This window comes from Trichoderma harzianum, assembly GCF_003025095.1.
Source record: "Trichoderma harzianum CBS 226.95 unplaced genomic scaffold M431scaffold_3, whole genome shotgun sequence".
In the NCBI taxonomy this organism is placed as follows: domain Eukaryota; kingdom Fungi; phylum Ascomycota; class Sordariomycetes; order Hypocreales; family Hypocreaceae; genus Trichoderma; species Trichoderma harzianum.
This window is the reverse complement of record NW_020209251.1, coordinates 3,119,409-3,139,023: the sequence shown is the minus strand read 5'-3', so window position 1 is coordinate 3,139,023 and position 19,615 is coordinate 3,119,409. Positions and strand designations below refer to the sequence as shown.

General features: G+C 44.8%; 8 protein-coding genes across 8 annotated transcripts; 4 read left to right on the top strand and 4 right to left on the bottom strand.

Moving 5' to 3' along the window:
• Positions 1-352: 352 nt before the first annotated feature.
• On the bottom strand, positions 353-679 carry M431DRAFT_3372 (hypothetical protein; the record flags this gene model as incomplete). Its single annotated transcript, XM_024914395.1, has 1 exon — positions 353-679. One exon carries the CDS (start codon positions 677-679, stop codon positions 353-355), a length of 327 nt encoding a protein of 108 aa, XP_024778080.1.
• An 834-nt stretch (positions 680-1,513) lies between these two features.
• On the top strand, positions 1,514-3,734 carry M431DRAFT_492622 (glycoside hydrolase family 1 protein; the record flags this gene model as incomplete). The annotated part of the gene is made up of 6 exons (XM_024917020.1): positions 1,514-2,286; positions 2,358-2,529; positions 2,584-2,622; positions 2,684-2,700; positions 2,751-3,106; positions 3,202-3,734. 6 exons carry the CDS (start codon positions 1,514-1,516, stop codon positions 3,732-3,734), a joined length of 1,890 nt encoding a protein of 629 aa, XP_024778079.1.
• A 421-nt stretch (positions 3,735-4,155) lies between these two features.
• Positions 4,156-5,430, bottom strand: M431DRAFT_110841 (hypothetical protein; the record flags this gene model as incomplete). The annotated part of the gene is made up of 1 exon (XM_024911773.1): positions 4,156-5,430. The coding sequence occupies one exon, from the start codon at positions 5,428-5,430 to the stop codon at positions 4,156-4,158; it is 1,275 nt and encodes a 424-aa protein (XP_024778078.1).
• A 1,032-nt stretch (positions 5,431-6,462) lies between these two features.
• Positions 6,463-8,408, bottom strand: M431DRAFT_549110 (hypothetical protein; the record flags this gene model as incomplete). Its single annotated transcript, XM_024921279.1, has 6 exons — positions 6,463-7,096; positions 7,160-7,218; positions 7,270-7,704; positions 7,773-8,007; positions 8,061-8,098; positions 8,151-8,408. 6 exons carry the CDS (start codon positions 8,406-8,408, stop codon positions 6,463-6,465), a joined length of 1,659 nt encoding a protein of 552 aa, XP_024778077.1.
• A 3,520-nt stretch (positions 8,409-11,928) lies between these two features.
• On the top strand, positions 11,929-12,884 carry M431DRAFT_529109 (hypothetical protein; the record flags this gene model as incomplete). The annotated part of the gene is made up of 6 exons (XM_024920758.1): positions 11,929-11,973; positions 12,031-12,109; positions 12,167-12,223; positions 12,280-12,393; positions 12,454-12,559; positions 12,621-12,884. 6 exons carry the CDS (start codon positions 11,929-11,931, stop codon positions 12,748-12,750), a joined length of 531 nt encoding a protein of 176 aa, XP_024778076.1. The 3' UTR covers positions 12,751-12,884.
• Positions 12,885-13,327: 443 nt separating this feature from the next.
• M431DRAFT_529108 (hypothetical protein) lies at positions 13,328-15,092 on the top strand. Its single transcript, XM_024920757.1, has 3 exons — positions 13,328-14,117; positions 14,180-14,314; positions 14,379-15,092. Exons 1-3 carry the CDS (start codon positions 13,440-13,442, stop codon positions 15,042-15,044), a joined length of 1,479 nt encoding a protein of 492 aa, XP_024778075.1. The 5' UTR covers positions 13,328-13,439; the 3' UTR covers positions 15,045-15,092.
• Positions 15,091-16,166, bottom strand: M431DRAFT_505906 (hypothetical protein). The gene is made up of 4 exons (XM_024918715.1): positions 16,081-16,166; positions 15,988-16,026; positions 15,673-15,913; positions 15,091-15,593 (listed from the first exon to the last, which is right to left on the bottom strand). Exons 3-4 carry the CDS (start codon positions 15,892-15,894, stop codon positions 15,108-15,110), a joined length of 708 nt encoding a protein of 235 aa, XP_024778074.1. The 5' UTR covers positions 15,895-15,913; positions 15,988-16,026; positions 16,081-16,166; the 3' UTR covers positions 15,091-15,107.
• Positions 16,167-16,365: 199 nt separating this feature from the next.
• Positions 16,366-19,006, top strand: M431DRAFT_505905 (hypothetical protein). Its single transcript, XM_024918714.1, has 3 exons — positions 16,366-17,050; positions 17,117-17,458; positions 17,528-19,006. Exons 1-3 carry the CDS (start codon positions 16,496-16,498, stop codon positions 18,953-18,955), a joined length of 2,325 nt encoding a protein of 774 aa, XP_024778073.1. The 5' UTR covers positions 16,366-16,495; the 3' UTR covers positions 18,956-19,006.
• The last annotated feature ends 609 nt before the right edge of the window (positions 19,007-19,615 follow it).

Here is a 19,615-nt window from a genome sequence, read left to right as displayed (position 1 = left end):
ACAGGTGTCCGGTCCTTCGCAATTAGGTTGGACAGATATTTACTCTCTTTTCTCATCGTTACTCCGGCTGTAAAGTCGACTTGTCTATACCAGTAGCAGTTTTTGTTTTACTGGTGTCCCCAAGTCAGCTCGTATCTGCCGAAGTTTGTCGACGCTGCCGAAAGCGGTTGGGTTTATATGTGCGCTGGGAGTCGTCGAATTACATACTGCAACGCGCTTGACAGCACCAGGCGGTGGCGATATACCAGGGGTGCAACCTCTCTGACAAGTTTCTTGGTGTCTTAAACAGGGGCTTCAGCCAAAATGGCAACGTCCACTTCATCATAAAGGCAGCGTCTTTGTTCTATTCCGACTAGACATTTTCGGACTTGGTCACAAAAGAGGTTTGCGTCGGATAAAGACGGCGAATACAGGCCCATATAGCATGAGCTATCCATGTAGATACAAGAAGTTTAACGACGACTAGGGCAGTGAATGCAATGGCAGTGACGTCGCTAACCCGATGGATAAGGCGGTCGCTGACAATTCCAGCATGAGTTGCACCATCGTCGTCGAGGGATTCATACTTATCGACAGCGAGATCAATGCCTAGTGCGATTGCAGTACTAACGGCGCCGCGGCATTTGAGAGTACCCCAGGCATTGAGTCGAAGTAACCAATGTGGTCTAGGCCTCCTCATGTTGGCCTCTTCATACCGCTTAGCGTTGCGCTTCTAGGAGTTCTTTCAAAGCCTAGCCAACTGGGCAATGACGGGACAATGCCGTAGGTCTGCGAATTTCGGTAGGGATGGGCTAGGAATAGTGGGCTGCTACCACAATGTACGAGATGCGGTATGTACTGCTGCTGCTTAACAATTTTGCCGCTTCGACAAGATCAATACAGAGTAGTAAAATAATGCATATCGCATAGATACCCAGTAGCCGTATTCCAGTCCTAGAACATTCAGCATTATCCTTCCAAATGTGCAGATGCAAAGTAATTGGATCGGATTGGGCTGCGGCACCAGTGGAGTTACTGCTCTTAAGCTAGCCATTTTTCTTATAGCTGTAGAAGGCAAATAGAGGCGTTCGGGTTGGAATGGGGTAATCAAGGTCGAATATTGCCCACTACTTCAAGTTCAGCAATGAGATGTGGATTAAGAACGAGTTATTTACCATAGTAGTCAGTTTCGCTCTGACCAACTTCAATAATTTGATGTAAGCCAATACGATTCTTTGTACTCCGCAGCTCCGAATACGCTTTAAACCAATGCGCGTATTCTGGGCCTTGTGATTGGATGAAACTCATCTCCTATTTTGCCTTGATATACTCGTACTAGTTTTACAAGGTAGAGATCAAGGGATATGCCCTGCAGCCAACATGAATGATCTATCATGACTTTTAAAAAAAATCTATGGAGCTAAGTATAATCCGATTATTTAAAGCGCCAATGCCCTCTTTACGGAAATATTGTTTGACACATTCTACAATTACACTCGTCCCTTTACATTTTTGTTATTATGCTCACATCATCATGATCATCATAATACTGCTGTCTGTGATTTCTGCCTTCAGTATCCTTGTGAACGCTCAGCAGAAATATGTTTTAACGACGGGTCCGACTGCGAGACCGCAGTGCTCTGCCACTAGGGCTGCCTCTCCTACATTTTCCTTTTCAACTTTTGCATTTACTCAGTCGGACACTTATCGCTATGCGATTCCTATTCCCTCCCCTACTTCCACAGAAACATTTGCTGCTCCATTTTCCGCTCTTCGCCGTCTCCTCCCCCCTGTTCCTACAACTACATGGGGTAGCTGGGATCCCAACGCCACAGTGACCGCGACCGATTTCCATGATAGATATGGCAGTGCTTCATGGACTGCACTTTGGGAGAATGCGCGACCATTTCTTACTAATTTCACATCTACCGGGATCTATAGTACAACTGTTTCGCCGACACCAGTGCCAAGTGCCGAACTTATATTGCCGCCAAGAGATTATTTTGGTCCAACGGACTGTTATTATTTCCCAGATGACTTTATATATGGAGTAGCTGGTTCAGCTGCCCAGATTGAAGGTGCTATTAGTCATGAAGGGAAAGCGCCATCTGCAGCAGATATTATCGCCAAAGACGGCCCTAGCCCAGATTACGTGACGAATGAGAACTACTACCTATATAAGCAGGATATTGAACGATTGGCAGCTATAGGAGTAAAATACTATTCCTTCTCGATTCCATGGACTAGAATTCTTCCATTCGCTGTTCCAGGTTCCCCTGTCAACCAGCAGGCTATTGACCACTATAAGTAAACCGGCCTGACATATTCTATTCGATCTCATGTCTTAAACGGGCGATGGCTAATTATTCTTACCTCAGTGATCTTCTAGATTTTGTTATAGCAAAAGGGATGCTCCCAGTCGTTACGTTGATTCACTTCGATACACCATTGCAGTTTTATGGCGCAAATGTCTCATCTTTATATGAAAAGCCGACTGTCGGCTATAACAACGGGGCTTATCAAAATGAGACTTTCTTGGATTCTTTTGTTGTAAGTCAACTTCTGGGTTATCAATATCTACAATGCTTACTCTTTACTCTCTAGCACTATGGAAAGATTGTTATGACGCATTTTGCCGATCGAGTTCGTTTATACCAATCCAATTCTCACAGTGGCAGCTTATACTAATGCTTCTGGTTCAAAGGTTCCTCTTTGGGTGACGTAAGAAACCAATTTTTGTTATACCATTGATAACTAATTGTTATCACTAGGTTTAACGAACCCTTTGTTTACTGCCAGAATGGAAAGTCTGTGGATTCAGTACTTAAGGCACATGCCCAATTATATCAATTTTATCACGACCAGATCAAAGGTACAGGCAAAGTTGGGATGAAATTCAGCAATCTATTTGGTGTACCGCTTGATCCATTGAATGCGTCTCACGTTGAGGCGGCTAATGACTACAACAACTTCCAACTGGCAATCTTTGGCAATCCAATTTATCTCGGCAAGGATTATCCTGCTGTTTATAAAGAACGAGTCGCAGACTACATTCCTCTTACAAAGGAAGATCTAAGATATATAAAAGGGACAGCAGACTTTTGGGGAACCGACGCGTATACTATCAGTAAGCTTTGCGGAGCTCAATTCCCTCCCCATGACTCCAGCCAGGAGTGACAGGGTATTACTTAACAGCAGACTAACCCTGCAACCTGTAATCAGCTGTTGTCTCACCTCTATCAGCGAGCGAGTCACCCTGTTTGAACACCCCATCCAACGTATTTTATCCAGAATGCGTGCAGCAGAGCTGGAGTGGGAAATTCGGTTGGAATGTTGCATACGCCAGTCAAACATATGTCTATATTACTCCGACCTATTTGCGCCATTACTTGTCATACTTGTGGAATACGTATCGCTCGCCAATCATCATCACCGAATTTGGCTTCCCTATCGAGAATGAAGCCGCATTGCCACTGGCACAACAGCTCTTCGATTCACCTCGCAGCCAGTACTATTTGAGCTTTATGAGTGAGATACTGAATAGCATCTGGGAGGATGGCGTGCAGGTACTCGGTGTGATTGCGTGGAGTTTTGTGGACAATTGGGAATTTGGGGACTTTACGCCACATTATGGAATGCAAACTGTGGATCGAACAACGCAAGAAAGGCGGTATAAAAAGAGCTTATTTGACTTTGTCGACTTTATCCAAGCTAGAACCTGGCCAAAGCAGTTTAAACCGAAGTATGATAGTTAAAATAGTTATCGGGAGATAATGAAAGGGCAGAGCAGTTAATGACAACGACTATTATTCTCTTGGTACACAAAAGCGACTATGCATTACCTCATAATTTTTGACTCGCACCAGCAGCCTGCACCTTGCTACCATACATGCCTTCTATGCAAGTTATACCAGAGGGCAAATCATTTGACGACATTTTGCAGAAGAGTTTGCTTCGAGTGTGCGTCCTAGATAGAGATCTTTGGCACCATGCCAGCATTAGCCGAATTTGCGATTCGAGGTTTTCTGCCGAGCTTATTGATGTGTGAGCATGGAACTGTTGGGTTATGTATTGTAGCGGGTTTGATCGTGGTTCAGAATGATATATGCTGGTGTGCACGGAATAGGATTGTTTCAGATAGATTAATTTTTTATTTATTGACAGCTAAGCTTATGTTTATTGGTTCACAACTGCTTTATCTTTGTTAGGAGTGTAATGTCCGAAATCTTCATCTCGGCCAGGCCATAAAACTTTGCTAAGTATTACAGCACGTATGTGAGAAGCAAGCACTACAAACCATGCAATCACGATCAAAATTGTCATAGCGCTTGCTACGCCCTTGATGCCATCACTGTCAAGCTCTTCTCCGATGAGACACGTTGCAATTGTAAAAGCTGTGTTAGGGAAGACAATTGCCCACCAAGCAAGGGAGAAGCGGATGCGTTTCCTTGCTACACCCATTAGAAGTGCAATGAAACTGAAGGCAAAAAACCAGAAAGCCAAAGCCCATAACCAAATGCCCACCCAGAGCGCAAGAACCTTCAGTATCTGCGATGCAGCAGGAAACCTAGCGAAATAGGCATAGTCGTCCGGGATAGATCTAGAGAGGCCTATGAGGCCCGTCGCTGTGAATCCTGGCGGCCCAACTGCAATGAACATTCCCGGACGCATTGGAGGCGCCGGGAATCCCTCCTGCGTCAGGCGATGGAGGTATAGTGCATATAGGATAAAAGCAACACTAAATCCCAGGCCCAAGTAAGTAACTCCCGCAACAAGGATAGGTAATCGTTGTGAAGGCGGTTGTGATGGCGCGATTGTGGAAGCCAGGACCCCCGTTAATAATGTGGGGAAAATAGGAAAAATCCAAAGGGGGCTCATTGACTTGATCTTGAGTTTGGCCCCCTTAAAGACCATGGTATATTGCATCACAGATGAAGAGATAGCTAGAGCAGCGTAGATCCAAAAGCATACTCTCAGAGCTACGGGTAACCAAGGACCTGATGCCGGAATACCGTATATAGCTGAATTGGCAAGAATAATGGCCAAACTTAATAGGAATGCCGGGAAAAACAAGCCTTCAGTTGGATGCAGTAAACTTGTCCTTAATCCTTTGGGCGTCTTGATGAATCGATATGTAATGGCGGCGACGGAGACAAGAAACATGGCAATAGCGAGAATAAATGCTACTTTGCCAATAGCATTGAGCCCATCGAAGCGGTTAGGCGTGTTATGGAAGAGAAGGCCGAGAACACCAGTGCTTATGGTGACTGCAAACCAAGCCCAAGTAAAGTGCTTCAAGCGCTCACGAATTGGGCACTTATACCCCGGGCTGCAGACCCGTTGTTCTGGCGCTGAGAGCTGACCTGTTTCCCAGTCGTCGTCATTGGATTCACCAAGCTCAGGTCCATTCTGGAGCCCGCTTGCCGAAGATAGAGGTTGTTGAGTTGTCATTCCTTGAGTACTCTGCGCTGTAGATGCTCCAGCTTGCAACTTCATATGATTCACAAAAAGCTTTTAGTGGAGATTGGGTTGATTGTTCGTTATTATACGTAAGTGAACTACATTAGCTCTCGCGAGGCCAGGAATGCAAGCTGAGCTGGAGAAACTGTTCCGGAAGTTATGTTGTTGGATTGCTGTCCCGATATTTCCGGGTTAGCATAAATTCAAAATGCCGCCTTGAAACGCTGGACATTGCTAATTGGTTGCGCCAGGCACCAAAAAAAGAAAACCTCCAATCCCAATTGCACAGTGACGAGTCGTCGCATAAATGTTAAAACATGTGGATGTTTTAGTGCCAGCTCGCTAATATATAATCTTCGGAGATTGGGTTAGATCAGCTTTCAGCTGAACAACGCCTCTCATAAACGCAGCAAATCAATCCGGGGATCCCACTTTTGACAAAATTGAAGGCATAACCTCCACAGTGAAGACTTGTACAGTTCGTCAGTAACAATATTAGTTCGCTAAAAAATAGTTGGCATTTTCGCGTAAATAGTTTGTGATGCATTGCGCGTAGAGTCGTGATTATCGGGGCGGAAAACCCCACGATTTTACCCTTCCCCATACTGAGTTGCATCACATCATTCTCATCCTTGCGTGGTATAACTACCTGCTCACTACCCGTGATGCTGAATATTGCGAATGATGATATAGCTCTCAAAATCTAGCAACACCCACCCTTAAAATTCCCGCAGCTCCCAACTTTAGACCCTCTTCTGAAGCTCTCGCATAAGATCAACAACGTTGTCTGTAAATTATACCAGTCACTGGACCGCGGCTATTGCTACTCCATATGTAATGATAGCCTTCTATTGCATGATTCTATGAGACATGACCATTGATGGCTTCCCAATTACCGACTAAGAAACGTCGAGGAGAGTCTGCACCAAAAGTCCATCTCTTATATCCATTTCATCCATTATCTTCCTTCCATCAAATGGTTTATAGTAATGAATCTGTAGTCGACGATCCCTTTAGGTCCCTTCACGAAGAACTTTCTCTGCTCTCCTCTACTTGAAAGGATTGCTTTGAATAATTCCCTCGGTCCATGTTTTCATTTCTCACTAAAAGTCCAACCAGGAAGCCCATGCCGGCAATACCTGTAGTGACATACCAGACAGTTCTCAAGGCATCTGCATAGATATATCGATAGGTTTCTTGCACATTATGCATGGTATGAGGAAGTGCGTTGATTCTTTCATATGCGCCAGCAGCTTGAGCACCCGTGATCACGAAATCTGGTGGGATGCGACCTGCCGCAACCGCTGTTGCCAAAAAGCGATCAAATTCGTTTTGGAACACTGTCCCTCCAATAGCAACTCCAAATGCCTGGCCTACGCTGCGAAAGAAAGCTATCATTGACGTGGCAATGCCGATATCCTGGCCGGCAGCGGTGGATTGTACAGCAAATAGAGGCAATTGGAACAAGAAACCTCCTCCAATGGCAGGAATAATGCGAATCGCGTATAAAATACCGGCAGACGAATTTGGTTTCATGAGAGCGACTAACCCTGTCCCGGTGGTAAGAAGTGCCCAAGCTAACCAGGTCATTTTCTGGAATCGAAGTGACCTAGAAACCCATATGCCGCAAAATACAGCTGAAAGAGCAATTGGGGCACTAAAATTGTATAGTTAGTATGTGAAATTATGCCGGACTTGGTGTCGTTGGAAGACCGCTTACCTGCCCGGGAGCGTTTCTGCTGAAGACTTGAACAGGGGATCACCTCTCGCGCCAAGGAACTGAAGTGGTAGATTAGTACATATTTGTATAAAAGATAGCTGAGAACTGACAAAAATGACGATATAGTAGGCAGAAGCCCATAGTACTAAGCCATGGACGAATGAACCAAAGAAACCTGTGTTGCCGCTGCGATTATTAAAGATGCGTAAGGGCACCATTGGCGTTTTTGTCACTTTCCATTCAATGAGAAGGAATATGCCAAGCCCAAAAACGCCAAGGACTAAAGGTGCTAAAACGCTTGCGGAATTCCATGGATTTGTAGTGCCTCCAGTGGTGATGCCGTAGAGTAATAGTGTCGTGGCAGCGATAAATAGGGTGATTCCTAAGTAATCCACACGGGCGGCCTTCGATTTAAATGAAGATTTATCCCGAACAAGATGTAGTGCGTATACAATACCAGCAATACTGGGAATGCAGATAGGGATGTTTATCCAAAAGACCCAGCGCCAAGATGTATACTGTCCGATCGCTCCACCAACAGGTACCTATCAAATCGACTGTTAGCCTTTACAGAAAGTTGTGAATAGTTGCAACAGGTCAGAGCGTGTCCTACCCCAATATTTGTGCCTAAAGCCCACGCAAAGGCTCCCATGGAAAGATATTTTGGCCTCTCCCGGAGCGTCGTGATATCGCTGAGAATGACCGTCGTCAGGGTCAGACAACCACCTCCTCCAAGGCCTTGAACTACCCGCGCAGCCACCAGCCAGTTCATGTTTTGAGCACAACCACAAAGGATGCTTCCAAGAAGAAATATCGCGATCGCAAAGACCATAACCCACTTCCGGCCGCTGAGGTCTCTGTTAGCATACTGGTAGCCTAGGCAATGCACGACAAATCTTACAAAATATCTGAAATAGTACCATAAATAGGTACTGCAACCTAAGCTGAGTAATGTGAGAGAACTGTATACCAAAGGAGTAGATAAACTAACCGTCTGGGCTAATAAATACGACGTTCCCACCCAAAAGGCTTCCAAGCTATTTCCTTTTAACGAAGATGTGATGGCAGCTAAAGTCGCAGCGACGATAACTGAGTCCATGGCGACGGAGACTGAAGTTAGGCAGAGCATAAAGACAGTGACTTTGAATTTGAAAGACTTCTTTTGCTCGTGCGCCCTTTCATCTTGAGCCTCCTCCTCATCGGTATTAATCGCAGGAGACGGCGAAGCTTTGGATACCTCAATTTCCATCTGGCGTTCTTCGTCCGTTGTAGAATTTGGACTCGAAACAAAGAGACTAGACGGCGCAGGCTTTTCGGTATCCATGGTAAACTTAGTTGTTCTTGCTCTTTTTTTGCTTTTTAGCCGAAATATTTCGAAGGTTTTGTTGTAAAACAACAGGATCATTCGGTTTTAATAGCTTTTCCCCTTACTTCGGCATTATATCCTTCTTTATTCCGAGCTTGCATATCAACCTTGTCTGTATCCCGTTCCCCTTTACGAATAATTGGACTACCTGTTGACAAATGGTATTTATTTTTATATTGCTTGTTAAGAACAAAGTATCAATGGTGATTTGAGAGGCGTAAAGCCCCACTCCATAGCTGTAGGGCTTGAGATCACTAATCAGTAAATGAGATCACAAATCATTGAGTAGGATCACTAATATTAAATAGCCATTACACATGAATACCATTGACAGACTACGGATCTCAATGTATTCTCACGGAATTTCCAGACTGTAGCTTAGCAATGAAATGATCACCTCATACCCTGAATCTTTGCGCTATTTCGAATGTTGGATTGCTTATATACTTATACTGGTGTATCAAGTCCTCTTTGCTGTTGCTTTGACGGAGGGATTTGGCCGGGCTTGTAATCTGTAGGTGGCTAGGAGAAGTAATTAGAGGCCATATACGTGTATAGAGCCATCTGCGTGTATAGATGAGATATCTATTCAATTGCGCAGCAGGAGAATTCGATTTGAACGCAGCAAGTTGAGATACCGCAATTGTAGCGGGGAATTGATGCCTTTGATCGTCGAAATCGAGAGATTGGAGGCCATTGTTAATTGACGCAGACTTAGATATCACCGTTGGTGGCAATAGATCTGCCTCGTTAGTGAATAACGATGTGGGGTCTCAGGCCTGACATAAGGCTGTAATTGTAATCGTGTTTTTAATACATATCGTCAGTGACATGAATTGTACTTTTATCCACACGCCAAAGCTAGGGAAAGGGCCCTTTCAAAATATGTACATGTAGCTTGAGCTTCAAGCTGGGGGCGGGAAAGAGATCATTCGTGGATGCGTATCCAGAGTCAAGGTATGGCTTCTTACAGTGCACATCGAGAGCAGTATACCCGTGCTCGTAATACGTGATTCCACCTCCCTTCCGGTCCACTGTTTGACTGGTCGACTAATCTTAGTGGTGCATTAATTATAAATACTCTGCCATCGGCCATCGAAATTTGTGTTTCAATGGCTTTTACCTAGGAGTCCCCGTTTCAAAGGCCCTCATGTAGCGCTGGCGTTAAATATGCTCCATAAGAAAGACCTCTGTGGTCGTACAACAAACTCTAACGGCCTCCAGCTGTGTATGGTATCATCTTCTCAGCTTTCAGGCAAGCCTTTTAGATTAGGGCACAGTATTTCCGTTACCTTACCAAGTTCGTCTTCACCATGTTGTGTTATACAGAAAGTACTATATTGTGTTCTCTTTGGGAATTAACGTTGAGAGTCTATCACATAGACTCGGGGTCCCACCATTGCCACCAAAACTTCACTCCCGATATCTACCTCAGACACAGTGCAAAATAACGTGCAATGGTTGATAAGACGATTTTCCAGATTTCTATGGGCGTTAAAGCATCATCTACATTACATGTAAATAGTAGAACGCATAAAGTACAAGTATAGTGGGTCAATACTCCCTGGACCAAAATTATACAAACATTTACGACGACCCAGTCGATGTTCATTTCAGAAGTACTCCGACTGATAAACACTACGACACAGGGGAAGCTCCCATAGTAGACGCATACAAAACAACATGCCTATGATACAATTGAAGAAGAAAAATGCAATATTAATACTGAACGTAGAAAAGATTTCTCCATTAAGCGAAAACTACACAAAAGAATTGGTGCATCACTGATAAGCGATAAACGGAACCAACGGCGTAAGTAAACACCGTAGTGAGAATTCTCGTAGTCGGTAGTTACCTGTGTAGTGCAGTCAAAACACTAAGGCCCTGTAAAATCGTTCATTGGGGCCCGCATAAGCAATCCCTCATTACTCACGCAATGTAAATTCCAGCACCACCAGCACCAGCAAGAACTCTGTCAACGATAGTGATGATAAGACCTTTTGTATAACGTTGACTAGAATATATTTTGAATGACTGTCTAGTTTTATACGGGCATTGACCTTTATATTGGGTGGGTCCACTTAGAGACCGCTGCCCGCCTCAAATAATATAAGCCTGTATTGAACAAGCCGTATGATCTTCTGCTACACTAATACATGAGCTCCATCCATGCAGCACGTGGCTTCAGGTGCACAGTCCAGGCTGCCCTTGCATAGAACGTATGACACAGACATTGCCTAGAGGGAATCTCAATCCTATCCAAACCAGCTTGTCGTATTTACTAAACAGTTGCAAGATCGTTCCTTGAACATCAACAGCAATTGTGGTACTGTGATGCTATAGAGAAAACAGCAATGCTCAGCGCCAGATAGACTAATATTCACTTTGCCGAAAGAGAATTATTCAGTGCCGCCATACGTAAGGCTTTACAAGGATCGCGGCGCGTACCTTGACAACATCTTCCTGACCCCAGATTAGCCAACCTATAGCCAGCTTCCGTATCAGTTACAGATGCCTAATGAACTGAACGCGAGACTTGAATGTCGGATGATGCTTGCCCCGGAGTCTTCTCGTGAACATATCCATTTGACCCAATTGATGTCTGCCGAGAGCTTTCTGTATTTTCCACTTGAAGTAGTATATAAAATTGACTCAATGTAATTATACTCAATTACTCTGCCATTGTCAATTAGATAGCGACAGAGTACTTATCGTGAACGGAATAATTGTAGCGAGGTTGAACTGCATAACAAATCAATCCTCGATTTCAAATCATAATGCAGAGGTGGCGAAATAATACCATGAGGCTGCGAAGTAGCTCTGTGGTGATGCAGAACAACCGTCACTAAGTTACCATTTTGCAGCATACAAAACAAAATTTGGGAACTCTTGGTCTGTCAAATCCCGGGTTTCATTCTTGCTTACACAGACGAAAGGTTAAATTACCAGGGTATGATTACCATAATGGGACGGGAGGTGGATTGCACGAGCTATTGAGTGCTAAAATGACCAGGGTGCGATTGCCCAAATCGGATTAGCAGACAGTCTTACAAATCTAGCTAACCGCTTGCACCAGCTAAGATCTTGTCAAAGGCGCTCTAGGTAGAGTAGTGCTAATCCAAGTAAGGTAGAAGCACCCTGGAAGAGACAAAACACCACGGATCAAAGATGACGAATACAGAACAGATTGTGAATGTCAAATGCAAGGCAATATTGTCAATGATTACACATAGTAGAATTCATCAATTCATCCTATTGAGCAACTTATATATCACTTTTAAGTATATAAGTAGGAGTCGACAGTCACCGAAAAGAAAACCGAAAAAGCCCTGTATCTACAAGCACATCAGTCAACTTTCAATCCAACATATCAAATACAATCATCCCAACTCAGCCCAACACAATGGCTCCCTCTTTTTACGAAACACTTGTTGAACGCAACAAGCAAGTTGATGATATCTCATATCTAAGTTGCTGCCAATGCTAACCGCTGCGAAACAGGAAGTACGCTGAAACTCATAACCCCGCCCCCACCATCGCCGAGCAGATGGCTCTCGGTCGCGTCTTCGAAACCACTCTCGTCAGTAAGTAAAACTTTTTGCAATAACTATTCGGGTTATTCGAAAAACTGACTTGCATAGTTACTTGTGTCGATTTCCGCCTCAACCCAGATCAATTCTTGCAAACTAAGCCCGAAGGTACGCAAAAGCTAGTCTTTCTCATTTACAGTAATCTAATCAGCGCAATGCCTTAGATCAATTCCTTATCTCGCGCAATCCGGCAGGGCGCGTTGGCCCTGCTTTGCAAGAAATTATGCTTTTTGATGTTTTTCTTGGATTGAAGAGGGTCATTGTGATTCATCACACAGGTATGCCGTGCTGATCAACATTAAGGTGAGAAGTATATGCTGATTGATGCTCGCTGTTAGACTGTGGCGGAAGTCAATTCAAGGATGCAGATATCCGTGAAGCTCATAAAAGCCGTCTGCCGGATCATTCAGAGATCGATCATATGGTGTTTGGAGCTTTTGACGAGTGAGTCTTCCGTGCGAGAAAAAAGAAAAATCGCAAGGGTCTATGCTAATACATAAGCCAGGGTTGAGCAAAGCGTCCGAGATGACCTTCATTTACTGAAGACATCTCCTTATGTTCCAAAGCGAATTTCTGATCAATCTTTGGGATTTGTGTACGACATCAAGACAGGCTTGTTAACTCCGGTGGAATAAAATAACCAAGCGTGGTTTATTGTGAGAAAGATTATCAGGAGGTAGATACGAATAAATGCACGGTGTACACACTCATTTGCATCTCAATCTACCAAGGTAGTCATGCAGTCAGATATATCGCTTTAATATACGAGTTGCTCATCCCAATTCATCATGAACGGTATTGTGCTTTGTGAGACTTAGTGGCTACAAGACCAGGCAGGGTTGTCCTTTTGTGTAAACCAGTTTATGTTCTGTAATGTCTGGATTAGCAAAAGCTTCGCTTTGTCCCAAGCTTAAAAGTCTATTGTGCTCTTTACCAGAATATTAATCTCTTACTAAATAGAATATCTTCCATCTACTTCTGTGCCAATGTGCTATAGAGAAGCATTGGGACGTATAGTAGTTGTAGGGTACCATCCAAGTGTGCTAAAAGTTCACCAGATTAATTCAACCCCGCGTCTTTTGCCACTTCTTGGGGGTTGATCTAGAACCAGTTCCCCACTTTAGTGCTTACCGGCAGGTTATGTAATCCACCAAGTATGGTGGCTCAGTTCATCTCAGCTATATCTTCGTAACATCATTTCTTTCCAAGACGGTCCTATCTATAGCAGTGCGCAAGCCGATTTGAAAGAGCCATCACTTGCATACTTATATCCTTGCGTTGTTACAACACACATTCAACATTGGCGGGACTTCATTCGGCCGAAATGGCTTCTACCAATCTTCTCTGGATAAATCCGACAACCTCTACTGTGCCTTTCGATCGCGCTAAAATAAGACGTGAAGTTATGCAAAAAGTAGCTCAGAAGCGGAAAAGACAACCAAAGCACCAGCATCCTAACAGCCGACAAATTCCTGTTTTTATAGCCGACGAAGATTTTAGTGGTAGCGCGACTGATCGGAGGCAAACCGAAATAGTTGATGTGACCAGGATTCCTGCTATAACCAGCTATGATGATGTCTGCTTGCGGGCAGATGTAGCATTTTTGCACACTGTCAGTCCGGCTTATCCGATAATGCTCGCCAAAACAAATCTACGTTTCCTGGATCTATCGCTACTGGCTTCAGTTGGAGTTGGTCGGTATACTGGGCAAAGGCTTCTCGAAAATCCTCAAAGCATTACCCATTTCTTTGAAGGAAAGAATTGGTCATACTTCCGTTATATCCCTTTACAATACGATCAAAGCGTCTTAATACGCAGTGCTACGGATTGTGTTCTAGCTCGCGTTAGATGCTTGCTTACGCCTGATGACAAGCAATGGGAGCTACTCGCTCTTTCGAAATATTCGATGGCGCTATCAAAATTACAAGATGCGATTCACTCTGCTTCTCAGCATATCGCAACTGAGGTGCTCTGCGCCACGCAAATTCTAGGCCTGTATGAAGTAAGTGCCAATCAAGCAAATCTTGAAATATATGGCTTATTCTTTTTCCTCGACCTATGTAGCTGCTCAACCCTAGTCGGGAGAATGCCTGGATAAAGCACACCGCGGGAGCCACGTACATAATAAAGTTGCGGGGCCCACACAGCTATAACTCCGAGTTTGAGAAAAGTCTCTTTATGGGACATGTAGGACCAATGGTGAGTCTTTTGCTTTTGCCATCAAAGCGTTCATCTGGATAACGTATACTGAACTCTCTGGTAGGCAACAGAAGCAATACTCAATAATGAAGCCTGCTTCCTCGAACACCCAGCATGGAGAGCAGTGCTTCAATCAATCATCACGGACGATCCCCTTGTACCAGAAAGAAGTACCATGGTCATCTCTATGGTGTCGATCTTTGTCACTATCCCCACCCTCTTTAAAGAGTTTACTGACGTGATTTGCCATAACCCCAACCAACCACTTAAACCAATCACAGAGCTCATATCTCGAGCCCAGAAACTTCGAGCATCTCTACAAGACTGGTACGGCACCTATATTCAACCAAGTGGGATGTCGGTGAATGATCCACCATTTGGAAATATGTATTACGATGCGTTGATTATTTATTACATCTGCATGATATACAGTGACCGGCTGAATACGTGCATTCATTTACAGGAGACCCCAGGTATATACGACATGGAGGAAGAATGTCAATGGTTTGCGAGCATCATCGTATCGCTACACAATAGGGAAGAATCATACTCTAACCGCCAGGGATCATTGCTATTGGCTCAAAAGTTACCTATTGCTGAAGCGACTATTGAATCTGGACATGCGTGGAAAATGCAGCTGAGTCTTGGCAATGACCAGGATCGCGTTTTCAAAATGCCCAGAGAAACATTTGACCACTGGTGCAAGCTCTTTGGGAGAAGAACTATATAATAATGAGAGCTGATTTATTACGTGAATAAAAAATTTATTTATTCCTTGACTACCCACATAACGCTATTTCTGTGCAACAACCGATGCAATATACTCTCTATGCTGCAGCACTGCGGCGTCCATGATTTTAAGGGCACGCGCAATGGCTGGCCTTGATGAAATGCGATCAATCCAAGCAGTATAATTTTTCCACTGAGACGTATCCAGTTCTGGGTAAATGATAGTAGCCAAGCCCTTGCAGTACGGTAGAAACATGATGTCTGCGTATGTGACACGGTCTCCAATCAAATATTCTGTGCCCTGGCTTCCAAGATGCGCGTCAATGACTCCCAAAAAACGCTTGATCTCATTACCATAGCGCTCTATAACAGACGGGAGGGTCTCGTGGTGGAAAGTGGTATACCAAACCATCTGCCCAAAGTATGGTCCTTGGCCACTCATCTGAAAATGCTCCCAGCAGCGCGTCAAGTGTTTTTCTGGGCCGGAAGCGTAGTGCAGCGTATGTTGGATGTCATAAACATCAATAAGATAGTCGATGATTGCACCAGACTAAATCACTCGCCGTAATATTAGATGGGTTGGCCGCGCGCAAAGTATAGAAGCTTTTCTTATGATGAACTCAGCTTACCTCCCATATTGTGATATTGTTATTATTTGGGTCTCTCAACACTGGCACTTTGCCGTTGGGATTCAATGAGAGGAATGGTTGCTGCTTTTTATCCGCTTCGTGGATTTTTTCGAACCGATATGGAAGTTCAAGTTCTTCGAGGATAAATGCCACCTTCCATGGGTTTGCAGAGGCCGCAAACGGTGCAGAGGCGTAGAGAACAAAGGGCTCCACATTAGGCATTGTGTTTGCTTGTCTTTGTCTTTTGCAGAAGATTTTTTTTCACGTTTAGTAATTATATGAATCAGTTGGATGATCTCCAAACGTTATTCGTACATTTTTGACGAAGGCGATGTACGCCGGCATCTTATATCACTTTCCTCTCCCATCAGTGTCTGAGCCTCTGCCAAATCATTTGAGAAAACATACTGATATAGTCGCCCTGACATTATTAATGGATTTATTATATTTGGTAAGCAAACCAGGCTGCGATTCTTGCGCTTATGTTACCTTTGTCACATAGGTCGTGAGTTTCGGAGGTGTCCAATGTTTTCGGACCACGGACTTCGGACCACGATCTTTCGGACCACGACCTCTCTAACCAATCAACGAGGCGGGGTTTCTCCGCTCTTGGCTATACTATGTCGTCACTCAATTCAACATCGTCTGCTTTTCTTTCGTAAGCACCCTACCATGCTACCTAGTTACACGGGTACTGTATTGGTGCGTCAAGCTCACAAAAACACAAACTTCGGATTGTTTATTGTCTGTCGCATCTGGATGCGGACCTGCGTTCGGACCAAGACACCTCCCTTATCATCCTGTATTGTCCGAAGCTGAGAAAATGGCGGATCAAGCTTTGAAGAGTAATTCAGGGAACCCTAGCGAGAGTCGAGGCCCTGTGGTGAGCTCTTGGAGCTGCTTCAATTGCCGTAGACGCAAATCCCGATGCAATAGACAGAGTCCATGTGGATTCTGCTCTAAAGCGGGAGTGGAATGCCTGTATCCCTTTAGCGGGCGCAAGCCAACTCGCCAGCATAACTCGGCAACCGCATCTGTCCCTTCATCTCGGGCGCCTCGGCCGCGTAAGCGGTCCGAAGTTCAGGTGCAAGAGCTTCTCAGTCGCCTGAGGCAGTTAGAGAGTGTGGTAGACGATATGAAGGCTCAGGCACGAGATGAAGATTCCACACCTCGCCATACCAATTCAGGCAATGTGCCCGCCAGGAACAGCAAACTAGATTCGACAACCCAAATAGACCGGGCGTCTCACGACATACACGCAATGGACGCACATCATGATAATACACAAAAGTTGAGTCGTTCGTTTGGAAGTCTTCATGTTTGCGAAGAAGGCACGCTGTATACCAGTAACGGCTTTTGGACTGCTCTTCATGGCGAGGTAAGCTCTGCATCTGCAGCGTAACCGCATCCATGTAGGCTCGTTTTCTAATTGTCTTATTAATAGCTAAGAAGTGTCCGCGAAGCATTCGAGACCAGCGACATCATCGATTTAACTGCCTTTGAAGACAGTCTCTCGACAGACGAGGCAGAATCTGGTCAAATACCCTTCACCTTTAGTCAAAGCAATCCGCTTGAATCTGCATTTCATCCGGCGCCACATCTCCTGTCTTATATCTGGCAGGTATATGTTGAGAATGTGGATCCTTTTATCAAGGTGCTGCATGTACCAACCATGACTGAAGTAATTCGGCTCGCCGAAGCCGGCTTTGATAAGCTATCCCCAGGGATGCGCTCCTTAATCTTCTCCATCTCTCTAGCAGCCGTTAACTCACTGAGCAACTCTGACGTAAATGCATCTTCGTTCCAGTAGACTCATTTAATACTCATGAAACACAGGGCTGACGAAGCTCTCTAGGTGCAAGAGGCGTTCCATGACGCCAAAGAAACGGTTCTCTCTAGCCTTGTGCTCGGAACAGAGAAGGCACTATCACAAGCCGGTATCCTCAAGACGACCGACCTATGCGTTGCTCAGGCATCTCTAATCTACCTCGAGAGTGCAGGCCATCGGTATGGCATGCGGACTGTGTGGATGATGTCTGGTATATTGGTAAGGGCCGCGATATCGGTAGGGCTGCATCGCGATGGCGCTACCTTTCCAAGCGTCTCTTTTTTCGAGGCGGAGATGAGACGAAGATTATGGTGGCATATTTGCTGTTTTGATGCCCGTGTCAGCCAATGCTATGCTCCTGAAACTATGATATCCAACAGCATGTTGGATACCAAGGAGCCCACAAATTGCAACGATGCAGATCTTGAAGTCAACATGACTAAAGAGCCGACTGCGCGGGAGGGCTTTACAGATGTGAGCTTTACCCTCATGGCATGTGAGCTGCGGCGTATGTGCAATCATGTGCTCTCTTCATTGTCCGCTCTGTTGGCTTCTGGGGAGAAGCAGCAGGCAGCGCAATGCGTCGCATTGCATAAGATAGAGGAAGCACGAGAGTGGGCAACCACCCAATTTTTTGGAAACTCCGACACAGGGTGTGCTGTACAACACTTTACTGAATTTTTCTTCGGCATGCTCCTGGACCACCTCAGCATTATTGTGCGAGATACGAATATATTTGGGAAAGCGGCATCGGCCGACGAGACAGATCTTAGAGCCAGATCATTTCTGTCCGCGGTAACTCTCATTGAGAACATGCGCAAATGGCAATATCAGTCCTCAACGCATCAATGGGGATGGGTCCTGATCAATTTCCAACAATGGTATGCTGTCGGTATCGTTCTTATCCATCTTCAGACACAGACATGGGACTCTGGGTGTGAACGAGCTTGGAGTCTCGTAGTCAAGACCCTAAACGAAATCCCCCCGGCTATGATGACGCAGAATCCTCTACGAGAGTCTATAGTCGGCATGGTTACCGCTACACGCCAGCACCGGGAAGAACAGCTTACACAGCACAATACTCAACCAAGAAGCTATGACAACATATCTCTGATGCCGCAAATTAGCGCTTCAATTTCTACCCCAGCAGACTTCTGGTCTAGCACTTCTGGTATGGGTTTACCAGCAGAGCTCTCTATTGATACATATGCAGCAGAAGGCGAGATCGCAGAGCCAGTCAACATACCGCTGAATGCAAAGCCTGTAGAAGTATCGCAAGGCAACCTCTCCGATAATTGTCTTTACCAAGAGGACATTGATTCAGAGTTAAGTTATCCATCATGGTATATGGAATCAGCGGACGATTTAGACACTATGGAATCCAATTTTGGGAGCCTGCAGCAATTATTCTTCCATAGTATTCTAGATAGTAATGGGGGCTATATGCCGGTGTGATAATCTGGCTCTTATCGGAATAGCTACAAAATGCCGAATTGAGAGACAGCGTTTTCAATCTATATATTTCCGTTGTAGATAACGAACACTATATACGTGTAGTTTATTTCTTCTTCCTCCCTCTACTCCCACTTCTTCGGAGCCATTGCTCGCCGCATCAAGTAGCACCGCCGTGGCTTTTTCTTTGACAGATGATGATGGCCCCAAACGCTCAGTTGCAGATTGATCTTTGCCATTTATATGCCATTTAAAGTAGGGTGTGTTGGAAATAGTATTGATTGTATACGTAAACTACAATGTACCCTTTTTTCGCCCTACCTGAAAGACAGTGTATAATCCTTTTCCAGTAGCTGCCAAAGTAGTAGAGTTACTAGTCTGGGCCTTTCTGCCTAAAATAATGCTTGGAATGTTGCCGAACCATTAGATACGTTGTAAAATAAAATCGTAATGCGTTTGATAGTCGGCTAGACCGGTGCTTTTTCCAGAATCTATCCGGAATGTATCCGGAGGGCCAAATGGAAGCTTCTTTCATTTATTCCGTAGTGACGGCTATAAGTCTTTTCTCGGGGGTGGGTTTGTGTTAAAGCCGTGTTTAGTCTGGTAGAGAGATGTTCAGTCGCAGATCTTCATGAATCGTCATCGTACTCGTGATAGCCAATC